The sequence below is a fragment of the Budorcas taxicolor genome, chromosome 1 (assembly GCF_023091745.1).
Source record: "Budorcas taxicolor isolate Tak-1 chromosome 1, Takin1.1, whole genome shotgun sequence".
Lineage (NCBI taxonomy): Eukaryota > Metazoa > Chordata > Mammalia > Artiodactyla > Bovidae > Budorcas > Budorcas taxicolor.
The window spans coordinates 86873815-86888823 of record NC_068910.1 but is presented as its reverse complement, the minus strand read 5'-3'; the positions used below and the strand labels follow the sequence as shown (position 1 = coordinate 86888823).

The 15009-nt window shown below is 38.2% G+C and overlaps 1 protein-coding gene across 1 annotated transcript; it reads right to left on the bottom strand.

The window, feature by feature from the left end:
* Window positions 1–683: 683 nt before the first annotated feature.
* Window positions 684–4740, bottom strand: NRIP1 (nuclear receptor interacting protein 1). The gene has a single exon (XM_052636461.1). It carries the CDS (start codon window positions 4489–4491, stop codon window positions 1021–1023), a length of 3471 nt encoding a protein of 1156 aa, XP_052492421.1. The 5' UTR covers window positions 4492–4740; the 3' UTR covers window positions 684–1020.
* Window positions 4741–15009: the final 10269 nt, after the last annotated feature.

Here is a 15009-nt window from a genome sequence, read left to right as displayed (position 1 = left end):
TGTATTAAGATGCAGAAGGAAGACTCCCAGGTCCACTCAGTAGAGAATTCTTGTTTGGTAGATCGGAGCTGCTGCCTGGGAATCTGCATTTTAAAGCAAGTGCTCTGGATGATGCTAATGCAGGTGGTCTGAGTCCAGCTTTAAGAAACGCTGGTCGTCAGACTCACAGGTACCACAGAAATGGTGAGAAGTGGCTTTTATAAGACATGGTGAAAACTGTCCAAAGAAAAGCCATTTTGCTAGTTAAAAACAACTTATTTCAGTTATTTAGGAAACCATCTGAAGATAAATGTTAACTCTCCTAATTCTGTAAAAGGAGGAATATTAATTTAGTAAAGTAGTTAAAATACAAAAATGGAAATCTGCCTTTTTTTAAGAGCTATCAAACTTCCACCAATTGTAATCAATTTTTACCAAGTAGTACAAGGTTTAAAGAAATACAGAATATTGAAAAGGATCGGGGAAGCCCAGACACATTGAGGAATCACAAAACCCCTTTCAATAGTCAAAAATAATTTTTTTTTAGCAAAAGTGAAAAATGTAAGCATATATTTTTCTAATTTGTTTTGGAATTGAATGAGAAATGAAACAGCACTAGGTTTTTTAATTCAATAATTACCCTTTAAAGAGTTATTATTTAATAATGTGGACTTTAAAAAACGCAAAATCAAGTCCTCTAATAAAGGCAGCAATGCATTAATCTGCTGGATGGAGATTTATATTTTAATTTATGCCTAGTATCTGTGATTAAAAAAAGAATTATCATTCATGGGCTACTCACAGTTGTTGTCTGATGCATACAGAAGGTGTCAAACAACCAATTGCTAGTTCAGCAGCTTCCTCATGACATTTAACATGAAGCAAAAAGTAGTCTGCATATTTAAACATCACCATTAACCAATACTTTTCAAAACGAAAAAGTTTCAATTATACCATGCTTTTCTCAAATCATGCGCTTATTTATACAGGTCTCAAGTTCATTAGTTTTAAAAAGATCCAAAGTTGGGTGGCAGGTCCATTTTATTCTGATTCCTTTTTTATTGTTAGCATGTTTCCCAGAAGTCCATAAACTTCTCCGTTTGCGCTGTGTGGGCGAGAAGCATTATTGCCCATATGGCTATTATAAGTGCTCCTTAAATTAAAGAAAGAAGCTTTAGTTTCTGCAGCAGGAAGTAACTCTTCTTTGATTGTAACCTGTGAGATACTTTCAGCAGATGAAGGCTCCCTCCAAATGTCCCTGTCCTGTGTTTCTCGACTGGTAACAGAATTGCCTCCTTTCTGGAGCATGTAATAGAGTATTGGGTTAGTTTTGGTCAGTCTTGGAGAGTCTTTCTCATACTCATTCTTGTCCACATCTGTTATAACCCACTTAATGGGTCCTTTCTCACTGGGCATGGAACACCCGTTCACAAGCCCAGCTTCTGGTCTAGACCCTGTGCAGCCCAAGTGCTCAGGGAAAGGAGGACTCAGGGCGGCCCTTCCGACACCTGGGTATGGAAAGGTCCTGCTGTCCATGCAACCGCCGGGCTGAGCGGCACCGTACATCAGTCCGTTTAGAGAAGCAATGCTGAATTCAGGCTTGCTGTTGGTCACACTGCTTCTGTGTCCTTTCTTTTTACTGTCAGCCACAGAGTTACTCCTGTGCTGAGACAAATCTCTCACGCAGTTTTCTGAGAGAAGCAGCTGTTTCAGGACGTTGAAGCTTTTGCTCTCTCTGGTCCAATTCCTGGGTTCACTTTCGCTGGCTGAACCGTGACTGGCAGGATGTTTAAATTCAAGATCACTTCTGCTAAGTTTCAGCTCTTGCTGGTTAAGCAAGGACCCGTACAGCACCTCCGGGGCACTGTGACTGTTTGCAGCATCGACTGTGTTACTTTTTGTCTTTTTAAAGGGGTTTTCTAATGGCTCGCTGTAAAGCTTCCTTTTCTTAGGGACCATGCAAAGGTTCTTCGATTCTACAAGTGTCAGTTCACTGTTCCTGTGACTGCTGTCCAGCTCATCAGCCAGGTGACTGTCTTGATTTTGTCTCAGCAATCGGCTTAGCAGACCGTTCTTTGAGAAAGAAAAATCCTGAGGTGAGCCAGGCTCTGGATTCAAGTCCTCGGATGCTGGTAAGGCAGGTGCGCTTCTCTGCACGGGAGGGGCTGTCCCTAAGAAGGGGGCGCCTGGAGCCTCGTGGCTCAAGTGCATGCCCACGCCATGCGGATGCAAGTCATCACAAGGCTCAGATTTTATTTTCACCATCAGTACTTGTTCACTTAAAGCTCTATCTGTATGTTCCTGAGTGCTCTCATCTCTTAAGGGCATCTTCTCTTTCTTTTCAGTCTTCCCTTTGTTGGGATTTCCCAGCAGTAACTGGAGGACGGTGCGCCTTTCAAGCAGATTTTCTATTTCAGACCCAGAGAGTCCTGGTTCAGGACCTATTGTGTGACTGCCGAATGCTTTTTTCTCTTCAACTGCACTTGTTTTATTGGCTAGCAGAGGGCTATTCAGTCTATCAATCATACCTGGAGGTTTATCTGTGTTTACACTCAGCAGCTGTTTACTGGGTCTCTGCTCTTCCCCTGACACGGAAGACTGCATTCCACATTGCGCTAAATTTTGTAACAGTTTACTGGCACTGAACGTGGCCGAGTTTTGTGCACCTTCATTGTGGATGGCTTTCTCCCCCTGCGATTCTTTGCTCTTTGTAAGGTCCATCAGGTGGCTCGAGGCGGTATTCGCTGGCTTTTCGGGCTGGGGGCCACAGGCATACGGTGGGGAATTCCATTTGATGACCAGAGAGTGTTGGGAAAGGTTGATGGGAGAGTCGGCTTTGGTGGATGCAAGCAGTGGTGGAGTGCTCACGGGAGTAGTCCTGTTGGTGCTGGGGCTCTCTATTACAGACGTCCGGGGGTAATTCTGTGTGCTGAACTTTGTCTCATCGCTGTGTGCTTCCTGAGGGCTGCTGTTTCTTTCCATGTTTTCTTCATTCTTATGGCCAAGCAGCAACTGAAGAAGGGTTACCTTCTGGTGCGAATTTAGCTTAGAACTCTTTGAGGTATCTTGATCTTCTTTGACGTCAACTTCGGGGACTTTTGGATCCCAAGTGTTTAGCAAGGACTGAGTTAAGTTATCCAGAGAAACAGGCTGGTCGGGTTCGGGTTTTTCTATCCGGTGTTTGCAAGACAAGTCTATGGGAACACAGCTGGAGTAAGAACTTTCATCACCACTGCTCTCATCGGTGAAGCTAGGATTGGGATCTGAGTACTCATCAATGGTCGTAGGCGTGCTGCTCTCCTCAAAAATGCTTCCTCTCTCACTGTGACTGTGTCCGTTCATCGGCTTAGGTATGGTCTGGCTTTTAAGAAGATGTAAAAGCAAACTGTTATTAGCAGCCTGTTTTATATTGTTTCTTTCCAGGGAGTTCTTATAGCCTGCATTTTTGGGGGAAGAAGGGACAATACCCACTGGATTCTGAAATGCTGTACTTTTGCTAGCCAATAGTTTGTTTGACGATGTTCTTGCCTGACCATTAAGATGGCCTGATATGCCTTTTGAGAGCTGGAAACTGCCCATGTCCTTCTGGCCATTTTCTTGTAATCTGGCCATGGCAGCAAGTCTTTCGCTTGCTGCCTGATTTGCATTCTGTGTTTTTAAAGCATGTTCCCGAGAATACTGCTGCAAATGGGCTTCGCTGGAGAGAAGCAGTGCTAGTTGGCTACAGGCAACACTGGGTTTGGGTGAAGTGGCAGGACTAGCCCTTTTCTCCACCATGCTTGCGACAGCCTGTAATCTTGCAGCACACGACAAGGGTTCGCTCATGACCTTTGTTCCACCCTGCCCCACGTGATGAGGTGACTCTATGAACCTATCTCTCATAAGGGTTTTCGTGACATCAGGGACATTGGTATCAGGCTTTTGATCTTTAGCTTTGCTTTTCTTCAACAGAGTTTTTAAGTGACTCGATGCAACTCCATAGCACCTTAAATCTTTCTCCACTTTTAAAGAATTATGACTCAGGGCGTATCCTTGCTCCTTGAGGCTCTGCCTGATTTGTTGTGACAGGGCAACAGTCTGCAGCCGAGAGCTGAACGACTGAAGCAGAGAGGCCAGTACCTTGCTGTCCTGTTTGCCTTTAGGCGCACTGTCAGCCATGCCAGCCAGCAGAGCCTCCTTCTTTACGTTTAGATTTACGATGGAATCAGACAGCCTCTTCCGCTTCGCTGCATTCCAGTCCTCAGAAGACTGCAAGAGTCTGGCTTTTTTGAGGTGCAGCATGCCAGATCCCTGATACGTGTGTGTGCTGAGAACTGGACCATTACGCTGACAGGTGGGAAACGCGCTACCAGAAATGTTAAAGTTCTGATCATCTTCATTACGCCCGGCAGACGCTTTGTCGACGGCAGTACCTGACCCCTCTGCTGCCTGATGCATTAGTAATCCTTCTAGGTAAGTTAGAACAACAGAATCCTGGTGCACATCAGAGCCAAGCTCTTCTCCATGAGTCATGTTCAATAGAAGTGTTCACGAGGGCTTGGTTTCTATTCACTTTGAGGAATGGTTTTTTGCAGGGAAGTGAGATGTAACTTCAATAAGCGAGTGTTGGTGTATCACCTTCCACAGTAATTAGACAGAGGTATGCGGTTCCATTCTGACCAGGATTACTGCTGGCTGGCAATGATGAGACAAAAGGTAGGCAGACTATGATGTAATCTGACCTCAGAGCTGGGAACTCTCAAACAAGAAACAGCAGCAGAATTCCTCTACACACAGAGCTGCGGTGGCAAGCAGACAAAATCCTCAGTGAATATACTGCTTTTCCTTCTTCATCTTCCGTTCACCAGTAAACGCAAATATCAGTGTTCTAAAAAATAAATAGAAAATAGTTAAGAAGATGAATTAGAATTATGCTATGATACCTGTAGGCAAAAAATACAGCACTTGTAAGTGTCTATGTGGGTGTATATATATATACATATATACAATATACATATGTATGCCTTGCAGAGCTTCCTTATTAGTTTATTGTCGTTCTATTAAGTTGGAAATTTCTACTGGAAATCCTATGGATTAATCCATATTGTTAAAATGATCGAATCAGTTAGAGTTCAGTTAATGTTCTGTAACTGTCTTACAAAGCCCACCCAGTTTCTGAATTTTCATAAACACCTTTCTGCAAAGCGATATGAATGCTGAGTCTCTTCTGCAGCACCACAGCTCTATGAGGGGCTGGGATGAGCTTCCTTACATTACTAGGAGCTTTGGAAGGAACAAGAGAAGTGCGAAAAAAGGAAAAGGGATCCTTGTGATGTGGACTCATCAAATGAGTTTGATGTGGGGTTGAGCATCAAAAGAATCGACGCTTTCGAACTGTGGTGTTGGAGAAGACTCTTGAGAGTCCCTTGGACTGCAAGGAGATCCACCTAGTCCATCCTAAAGGAGATCAGTCCTGGGTGTTCATTGGAAGGACTTATGTTGAAGCTGAAACTCCAATACTTTGGCGACCTGATGCAAAGAACTGACTCATTGGAAAAGACCCTGATACTGGGAAAGATTGAGGGCAGGAGGAGAAGGGGACGACAGAGGATGAGATGGCTGGATGGTATCACCGGCTCAATGGACATGAGTTTGGGTAAACTCCCGGAGTTGGTGATGGACAGGGAGGCCTGGTGTGCTGCAGTCCAAGGGGTCACAAAGAGTCGGACAGGACTGAGCGACTGAACTGAACTCAATTAGGGCACTCGCACCATTTTTAGCTTAGAAAATATGATTGTGTGCTCAATCCTGTCTTACTCTTTGCAACCCCATGGACTGTATAAGGCTCTTCTGTCCATGGAATGTTCCGGGCCAGAATACAGGAGTGGGTTGTCATTTCCCACTCCAGGGGATTTTTCTGACCCAGGGATCAAATCCACATCTCCCGCATTGCTAAGGGGATTCTTTACCACTGAGCCACCTTGAAAACCTTGCAACACATAAAAGGGGTGTCCCTGGTGGCTCAGATGGTACAGCGTCTGTCTACAATGCGGGAGACCCGGGTTCAGTCCCTGGGTTGGGAAGATCCCCTGGAGAAGGAAATGGCAACCCACTCCAGTACTCTTGCCCGAAAAATTCCACGGACTGAGGAGCCTGGTAGGCTACAGCCCATGGCGTCACAAAGAGTCGGACATGACTGAGTGACTTCACTTACACTATACACTAAGCTATCCCTTTACCCTGTAGAAAATTGGACAAGAAACAAATTTAGGATAGAACTGAAGAGGAATAATTGCTTCTGGAAAACTCTAAGTTAAAGTGGTTACTTTTCATTAATTTCTTTGAAAAGAAAATTCTATAAACAGCACTGATTACATGAAGCAAGCAAGATAGAGAGCTTTTCATAGAAATCTGTATTTTCAACATTTTAAGGTTAAAATAATTCGATTTAAAGCTAGTATTAACCTGGCATTTTCTTTCCGTGGAAAGGCAAGCACATGATTTCTGAATCACCAACATGTGGCTGGCTTGCTTGATTTTATATACATATTATTTAACGCTGCCAGGTGTTGCACTCTACCTGAGTATAGTCAACTACAAATAACTCAGCGTCAACACACATTTAAAAATTAGGTTTCTTTGGAGATTTATAAGCAACATATTTAGCAACTAGAATATTTTATAAAATGCTGTGATTCATTGCCTTGTCAGTGAATCTAATGATTTTTAACTTCATTAGAGATTTTATTAGAGCTTGTATACATGTCGTTTTTAAAACAGTCAACACTCTCTTCATAAACAAAATAAGGAAGAAACTTGATTTGTATGGCAAATACTTACGTGATTTCTGTGGAAAGGGAACAGAATTATCCAAAACATTTGGTTTATGGAAGGTAAGAAGGACCAAACAAAGGGGGAGTGAAAGTACTGAGGGGCAGAAGAAAAAAGGAAAAAACAAAAACAAATGAAGGACTCACAAATTTTGCAACTCTCAAAAGCTCTAGAAGGAAAAATTTAGTTTAGAAACTAACATAATAATATATTAATACCTTCTTTAAGCATTAGGTTGGTAGGAATGACAGGCAAAATGAAGAAAGATTTAAGGAACACTGAAAATACATACATATTTATATATGTGAATGGGGGAAAATATAAAACCTACCCAGTGATAAATTAGAAGCTGAATGAAGAATGTCTGTTTTAACTTAGTTGCCATTTGCATAGGGTGATTACATTAAATTTTTAGAAAAATATTTTCTGGTTTTAACAAAAAAATTAGTGTAACACTTACTATACCAAGAAATGACTTAATTTTGATTTAGAACTATCATTCTAAATCAAAATCAGCTCTTTATAATTTTAACAAATTCATTTAACCTGCAGTATACCAAGAATAATAGTTATCACCGTTTACTATCTGGGTCCAATGAATATTTAATTACTATTTAAGTCAGTTTGTGAATAATTTACAGAATAGTAAAGAGACAATGAAAAACAACTTCATTAGAATTTTTCATGAGAATTTACACAGCAAATCCAATTCTTAATATCTATATTTTCCTGGTTTTGAAGGACAACATATCTGAAATGGGCAAGGCACTTTGGAACTGATAGCTTAACTACTGTCACGCATGAACTTGTAAGTACCTTGTAAATACCGATTCTAGATTTCAAAAACATGTCTATATGGTTCTAGACTTCTTTTTGTATTTGTATCAATAATTCAAAATGTGTTAACTTTGGAAACTTTGACAACTCAAAAGTATACTGAGGACAGCAGGACAGAAGTCTTCCTTGTTACAGAACTGCAAAATATTTTTTATTTTTAGATTTATTAATACCAATTATATCATTTCCATGTCATTTATTTTCTTCCAATTCTTTTATTACACACTGGCCTTGTGTACTTGTCAACTTCTGAACTGTTTCAAAAAAATGTGGGTGTGTCAGCATCAGAAAAGCAAGCAGGTGACAAGCAGGTGAGGTTCCTGTCACAAAATACTGACTGATGAAGTCCTTGCTATTAAGCAACTAACTTAATACTGTAGGAGGAAAATACTGTATTTCCTTTTTGCTTTAGAACTATATTGCTATAGCAACTAGGTGCAGTGATGCATACGTTAACTAATCTTACTTTGGTAATCATGTGCATAGCAAATCACCACATTATACCCCTTATAAAGTGTGATATGTCAATTATATATTAAGCTGGGGGAGAAAGCGCTATACTGGTCACTCACTGACCCTTAAGTTTGAGAAAATTCATCTAGGATACTGTCATCTGAAGACAGTAGTTGGAGATTTTGCTTATCCATTCAATGTCCCCATGATGAGTCGTGTCTAGAATGCTACTATCAGTCTCTGCATTCACTCACTAATTCATCTAATTGAAGCATCTTTGTATGCCAACTTTCTTCTCTTTAACATTAGGGACAGAAAATAGAAAATACTGAATTCTCTATTATATTTGCTAAAAATTCAAAACAAAAAGACAACAAAGATAGTCTCCAGACATTTTCTTTTTTATATTCTTGAAAGATAATACAGTATTAATGGGCAATGCTATTAAAAAGTTGAAGATAATACAATAAAGATGACATTTCACTACTGCATTATCCTTTTAGGCACTTTCATTAAGTTCCTTTGGCTTATTATTTTAGTCTTTATATCCCACAGTTGGAAACAAATGATGAATTAATTTCCAAAATCATAAACGGTCAAAATGATGAAAGATATATAGGAAAAATACGATCATTAAGATTCCATAGTATATGTTCGATTTATAAAAAGTTCTGATGGACACATGTTAATAGGAAAATACAATGTTTTTTCCTATTAAAAAACACATTCATTGAAACTTTAAAAAAGAATAAAAGTCATATAATACAATCCTTCCTACAAAACAACTTCAAACTAAAACTGGGTCCAAAGAACCCTGATAGTATACCAGGGGTTAATGCATTTCAAGATAATTTAATAAAATTCATGTATAACCATTTACAGTATTAAAATTATAAATGAAATCTTTCTCTTATTAATTTAAAATTGTTTACAAGGATAAAAAATCTTTCAAAAATTGAGATTTTACTGGTTCACTAGCATGCAGTAAAAACAATTATTATTGTGGCAGGACATAATTAAAAAAGAATAATAAAATCAAACTAAACCATAAAAGAATTCCATGGAATCTTGGCCCTATGCATAGATTTTGGTTTAGAGTTTTAATAGATAAAAGACAGTTGTAAATAATATGCATAGTAACAATTCCCAACTAGGTGTACTACTGATTCTCTGAAATAAAATATTTCCACTGAAGCACTGGTTTACATTTTCCATTTGAAAATTAAGCAAAGGGAAAGGTTACTGAATTTTTTAACACTTTTATAAAAATGGTAAAACTCCAAGTAAAAAGATTTTATTTTTATAAATGAAGAATGGTCTTTCTCTAGTTGTTTGGAAGGGATTCAGTATCTCACTTGCAATCAAATTCTCCATTAAAATCACATTTCAATGATTAACACCTATGAAGTCACTTCGTATCTATTTAAATGATATCTAATGAATACCTCATGACTTACAACTGTTTTCATGAAATCTCCTCCAATTTCTTCTGCATTATCAAGTGACACCTGTTTGAGTATTGAATTTAAAGGTATTTCTGCAATGCCACTTTAATGAGCACTTGGATTCTGGGCTCTGGTTCCTGGAAATGCAGAAGGCATTGAAAGGCTACTCCTATTGGGTAATATTACCTAAATTTCACTGTAGATGATTTTGGCGATGCAATTTATGCAAAGGAAAGACAAACAGTAAGATGTTTCAGTAAGAATTAGAAGAAAAATATGTAAGTACCAAGACAATTGCAAAGCCCTAATTATTGAAACTTTTTACTTAAGCAATAAAAAAATCCCGATAAATGATTCAGAACTTTGAAAGAAAGTTTTAACAGTTGAACAGGGGGGAAAAAAAAAAAAGACAAGCTTATCAAGAAGTTGTAACTCCAAACATTTTATGCAAATAGATGAAATTAGCTTTCTAAACCAAGGCTTAATGAAAAGTTTGGTTCAGTTCAGTCGCTCAGTCCCACTCTTTGCGACCCCATGAATCATAGCACGCCAGGCCTCCCTGTCCATCACCAACTCCTGGAGTTCACTCAGACTCACGTCCATCGAGTCAGTGATGCCATCCAGCCATCTCATCCTCTGTCGTCCCCTTCTCCTCCTGCCCCCAATCCCTCCCAGAATCAGGGTCTTTTGCAATGAGTCAACTCTTCGCATGAGGTGGCCAAAGTATTGGAGTTTCAGCTTTAGCATCAGTCCTTCCAGTGAACACCCAGGACTGATCTTTAGGATAGATTGGTTGGATCTCCTTGCAGTCCAAGGGACTCTCAAGAGTCTTCTCCAATACCACACTTCAAAAGCATCAGTTCTTCAGTGCTCAACTTTGTTCACAGTCCAACTCTCACATCCATACATGACTACTGGAAAAACCATAGCCTTGACTAGATGGACCTTTGTTGGCAAAGTAATCTCTCTGCTTCTGAATATGCTATCTAGGTTGGTCATAACTTTCCTTCCCAGGAGTAAGCGTCTTTTAATTTCATGGCTGCACTCACCATCTGCAGTGATTTTGGAGCCCAGAAAATAAAGTCTGACACTGTTTCCACTGTTTCCCCATCTATTTCCCATGAAGTGATGGGACCAGATGCCATGATCTTCGTTTTCTGAATGTTGAGCTTTAAGCCAACTTTTTCACTCTCCTCTTTAGAATATATAAAATCCAACACTTAGTGTCACAGAACAAGAAAAAAAAAAAGTACAATTTCAAATAATGGTCCTGGGATGTCACTGAAAGGTGAAAATTATAGTGTATCTTCCATCATAAATTAAAAGTTTTTGGAAAAAAATTTAAAAAATAAAAGAAATGCTCAATTGTTGCCATTTTATATCTGAGAATCATAATGGGCACAGTAAAGGTGGAGCCTGGATCAGAATATACTTATAATTTCTTGAAAAATATATAAAAACTACTGTATATAATTTAAATTGCCAGATAATAATTTTTCTTGTAGTAGTATCTATTGAAAGATGGCTGTGTGATTGTTCAGTTTGATGGGTGCCAAGAAAATCAACTTACCTAAACACATTTTGCTCAACTGAGGGCCTCAACATTTAAAATTAGACCACAAGAGCCTCTTGCCCTTTCCCAGGGGTTCTCGTTTCAGATGTAAATACTCTTCAGAGATCCGTAACAGAAGTGACGGACACTCATGAGTAAAACAGCTGCCCAGATTACTCTCCACTGCAACCTGAGGGACTTACATATTTTTGCCCAAGGCCAAATCTGCTCATACCTTCCAGGTCCATCAGCTTTAACTTGCTGTCAGCTGCTTCCACAGGAGTGAAGTAGTGTCACTCACATTCCCTATTAAGACTCACTAGGAGATACTAGTGCTTGACTGACTCAAGTGTTCAATAGAAGGACATATGAATCTGAGGACCTCTTCAACTCTAAAATTCTATTTCTATGACTCAAAGTAATGTATCAAATTACAGGTGATAAAAATGATGATATGCTGTCATAAAAGTTGTGGAAACAGCTCTGACCAATGTTTTATAGTCTTTTTAGTGAATTTCAGGGGAAGGAAATGATTTTGAAATAGCCATACACCCTACCCATTCAATCCTCCAGTTATTTATCTTTACTACTTTCTTTACTGGGGAAAAGAAGTTCAAACAGACGTTTATTTAAAAGCTACACATGAGCTTATATTCAAACTGGAGCTTGTGCTTATCTCCTAAAGACTATACACTGAATAAAATACAACAGTGAAGATTTAAGACCCTTGATGACATAGATAAGTGCATAAGAGGGGCAAAATAATTGTCCTGGCAACAGAAACAAGTATCTCCTGTAAATGATACAGCAAAATAAAGCAGCATTTCTCCGTTCTGAATTATTCTTAGAAGGCTTATGCTACAAATTGGATTCAATAAATCCACTATTCAGTTTATTTGCCTTTCTAGTTTATAGAAAAATGAAATTTACAATCAGAATGAAGAGTATCAAGTTAGAGATTTTAAGTTAAAAAAGTTCATAGACTCAAAGGAGCTAGAGAAAGAGCTTAGACAATTTCTGTTCCAAAAATGAAACCCCCTCATGGATGCTGTGCTGCATCATCTTGCAAACATGGAAACTAGAATATTTTTAAAGAAAATTAATTCTAACTCTAGGTTTTTAAAAATCCAGGAGGATAATTATGATAAAGAGTACCTGTGGTATTTATTTAGAATTAATAATGTCTGTCCACTGTCTTCAGTTAAACAATAGTTTCTCTGAAGAAACATAAAATAACTATTAAGAAATTATCTGGTGGCACATAAGTGTAGAAAAAAAAGGTTTAAATGTAAAACTAACAGGGTAACTGCTGCTGCTGCTAATCTTTTCCAATTGCTCTTCAAAGTAACGGGTGCTTTCTATCAGATTTGAAAAGCCTAATAATTTATAATCTCTATCCAAATATGAAATATAATGGAAAATGGTGCTTTCTTCTCCTGAAATTGTTTATAGTGTGTATATACATGCACACACACACATATATATACATCCTTTGAGACTGGAGCATGAATCCTATTAAACTCAACTATACTCTCCCCATTCCTAAAATAGATTTGACATACAGACATAAGCACAAGGTCAAGGTCATAGATCAGTAAGAAAGATTACCAACAGAACTGATGTAACAGCTGGCATTTGATCAAAGCTCCTGGGGTTTTTCGTATACTGAGGAGATACTCTGCCTTTACTCACAGGGTACACTCTGTTTTAAAAATGTTCCCCATCTTTGAAGACAAGATCTTTATGCACTTTTTATTTATTACAAAGTATGTTCTGTTAAAAACTGTTGTATCGGATCGGGGAATAAAAAAAAAGAAACTAGTGTATGTATGTTTCAGAATCATTAGTTTTTAGGTGTATATATATTTATGCTTAAATATTTATGTATTCATGTTATAACTGATCCCTGCCACATGATAAGTTTGAAATTACTTTAACTTACAGGTTCCTGAATCCACCGTGCTCCCCTAGGCCTCTAAGCCTTTGTACAAGCTAAAATGGAAACTGTCTGTTGTTCAACATCTTGGGTCACTTCTTCTCAAATACAGATTTAACTAACAAAAATTGGTTCAGCCAGAAAAACTTTACAATGTATCCATAGTCTTCCATGATAACTTCCAAATTATCCATATAGGAAGAAACTTTGGTTAACAACAGCAGCAACAAAAGTGATTCTTAATGGAGTATATTAATTAATAGTGTGATTATCTAATAAAAACATGACTTTTGTTTCAGCTATTCAAGCAAAAAACTTAATTTATCTTAAATTACATTTATGAGACCAAGAGTTATGTGATGAATGTTCTTACTGAACCATTCTGATCAAGAAATTATTTTTAAGAATGCATAAAATGCATTCTTAATGTTGGGGTAAATTTATAATAGAAGTGCTTTCCTTGTTAAATTAAGTATCATCTGTCGTAGCTTTATATAATTTGCCAATTATGATATATGAACATATAAATGTTCTCAGTTATCAGTTTTTCATTTTGCAAAATTGTTTTTGCAAAGAATTTAATAGATTTGAATGAAAATACCAGAATTGTACTATCCTAGAAGATCTGCTAGTTTCTTGATAACAAAGAGAAAAGGACAAAAATATTTATCAAATTAAATACCATTGCAAATGGAACTTCCTTTACCAGGCTGAAGCAGACCATGAGTTTATCAAAATTACCAGTAATGGGCATCGATTTGTACAACAAACTTTGATAACAAAATCTGTTGACATATTTTCTATTTTAAAACAAAACAGAATTCCTTGTAAAATATACTAAAGTCTATTTAGAGGAATCACTCATCAATTAATAAATATGTCCTGGGTGAAAGTGTTGCCCTGCTGGGTGAAGTCTGATTTTCCAGAAACAGTATAAACATCACGATATCCCACTTGCCCATAATGGCCCACAACACAAAGTTTTCTAGATTAAGGGTTTTAGTCTGTGGCAGAGAGCTATCACTACAGACACAATCCATGGACAGAGAGACACAGTGATGATATATGTGGGAAGGGAAAAAGTCAATGAACCTAACAGGTTCCTGCCCCAGGGGATTAATAAGCAACAAGAATATGCACAATGTACCTGGAGAATCTCCAAGTCTTTAAATATTAACGGGTAACATTAAAATATGGTTTTTCAACTAAGTAGATGAAACTACTGGCATGCTGTTAGTGTGCTATTTACTTTCAAAGGTTTCATTCTGAATGTGAAATTGTCACCCATGCCTTTCCACAATGTCTCTTTTGCTCATTGGTACACATAAGGATGCAACTTAGCAACTAAACAACACATAAGCAGATGTCTGAAGTCAGACACTTCTGAAGTCAAACTGCCAGTAACTGCCAGTCTGAGACCCAGTTTTGCTGGTGCCAAGGTCTCAGGCACGCTCAGTCCATGGCTGAGGCTATACCAACCCCAGCCAGGGCACCTGACACTCAGCTAGAGACTGGGTTGCAGGTAGTCAGGAGGCTTTACAAGAGGCTCCTACGAGTTGGAGAAGAAACAGGGAGAATAGTCTAGGTCTGTGCCATCCTGACTTCATTTATTGGACTAAAATTATTTCAGATCATTACCTTTTAAGGTAATTAAAGATCATTAGAAACAACTGCTACTATGAGCATTATTTAATAAAACTGAAACATTTTAACATTGAAAAATGAAGTAACCTTAGCTTTGTGAGGACTTCTATTATGTATCTCATCTTTCTTATTTTCTTTCTTTCCATTCTGGTGGAGACAGAACGGCTACACGTGGACTGGCACATACAGGTTCCATACCGACACCTCTCTGTTCAGTAGCTTGGTCAATGCCAGTATCAACTGCTTACATTCTTATATCAATATTTCCTCTATTGATACTTTATTTTATTGTTCTTAAATTTATCATGCTTTCAATGTAGAACTTATGTAAAATGAATAATTTGTTTTGTTGT

Coding starts and splice junctions, on each gene's coding strand:
- NRIP1 (XM_052636461.1), bottom strand. CDS start 4,491: ATGACTCATGGAGAAGAGCTTGGCTCTGATGTGCACCAGGATTCTGTT.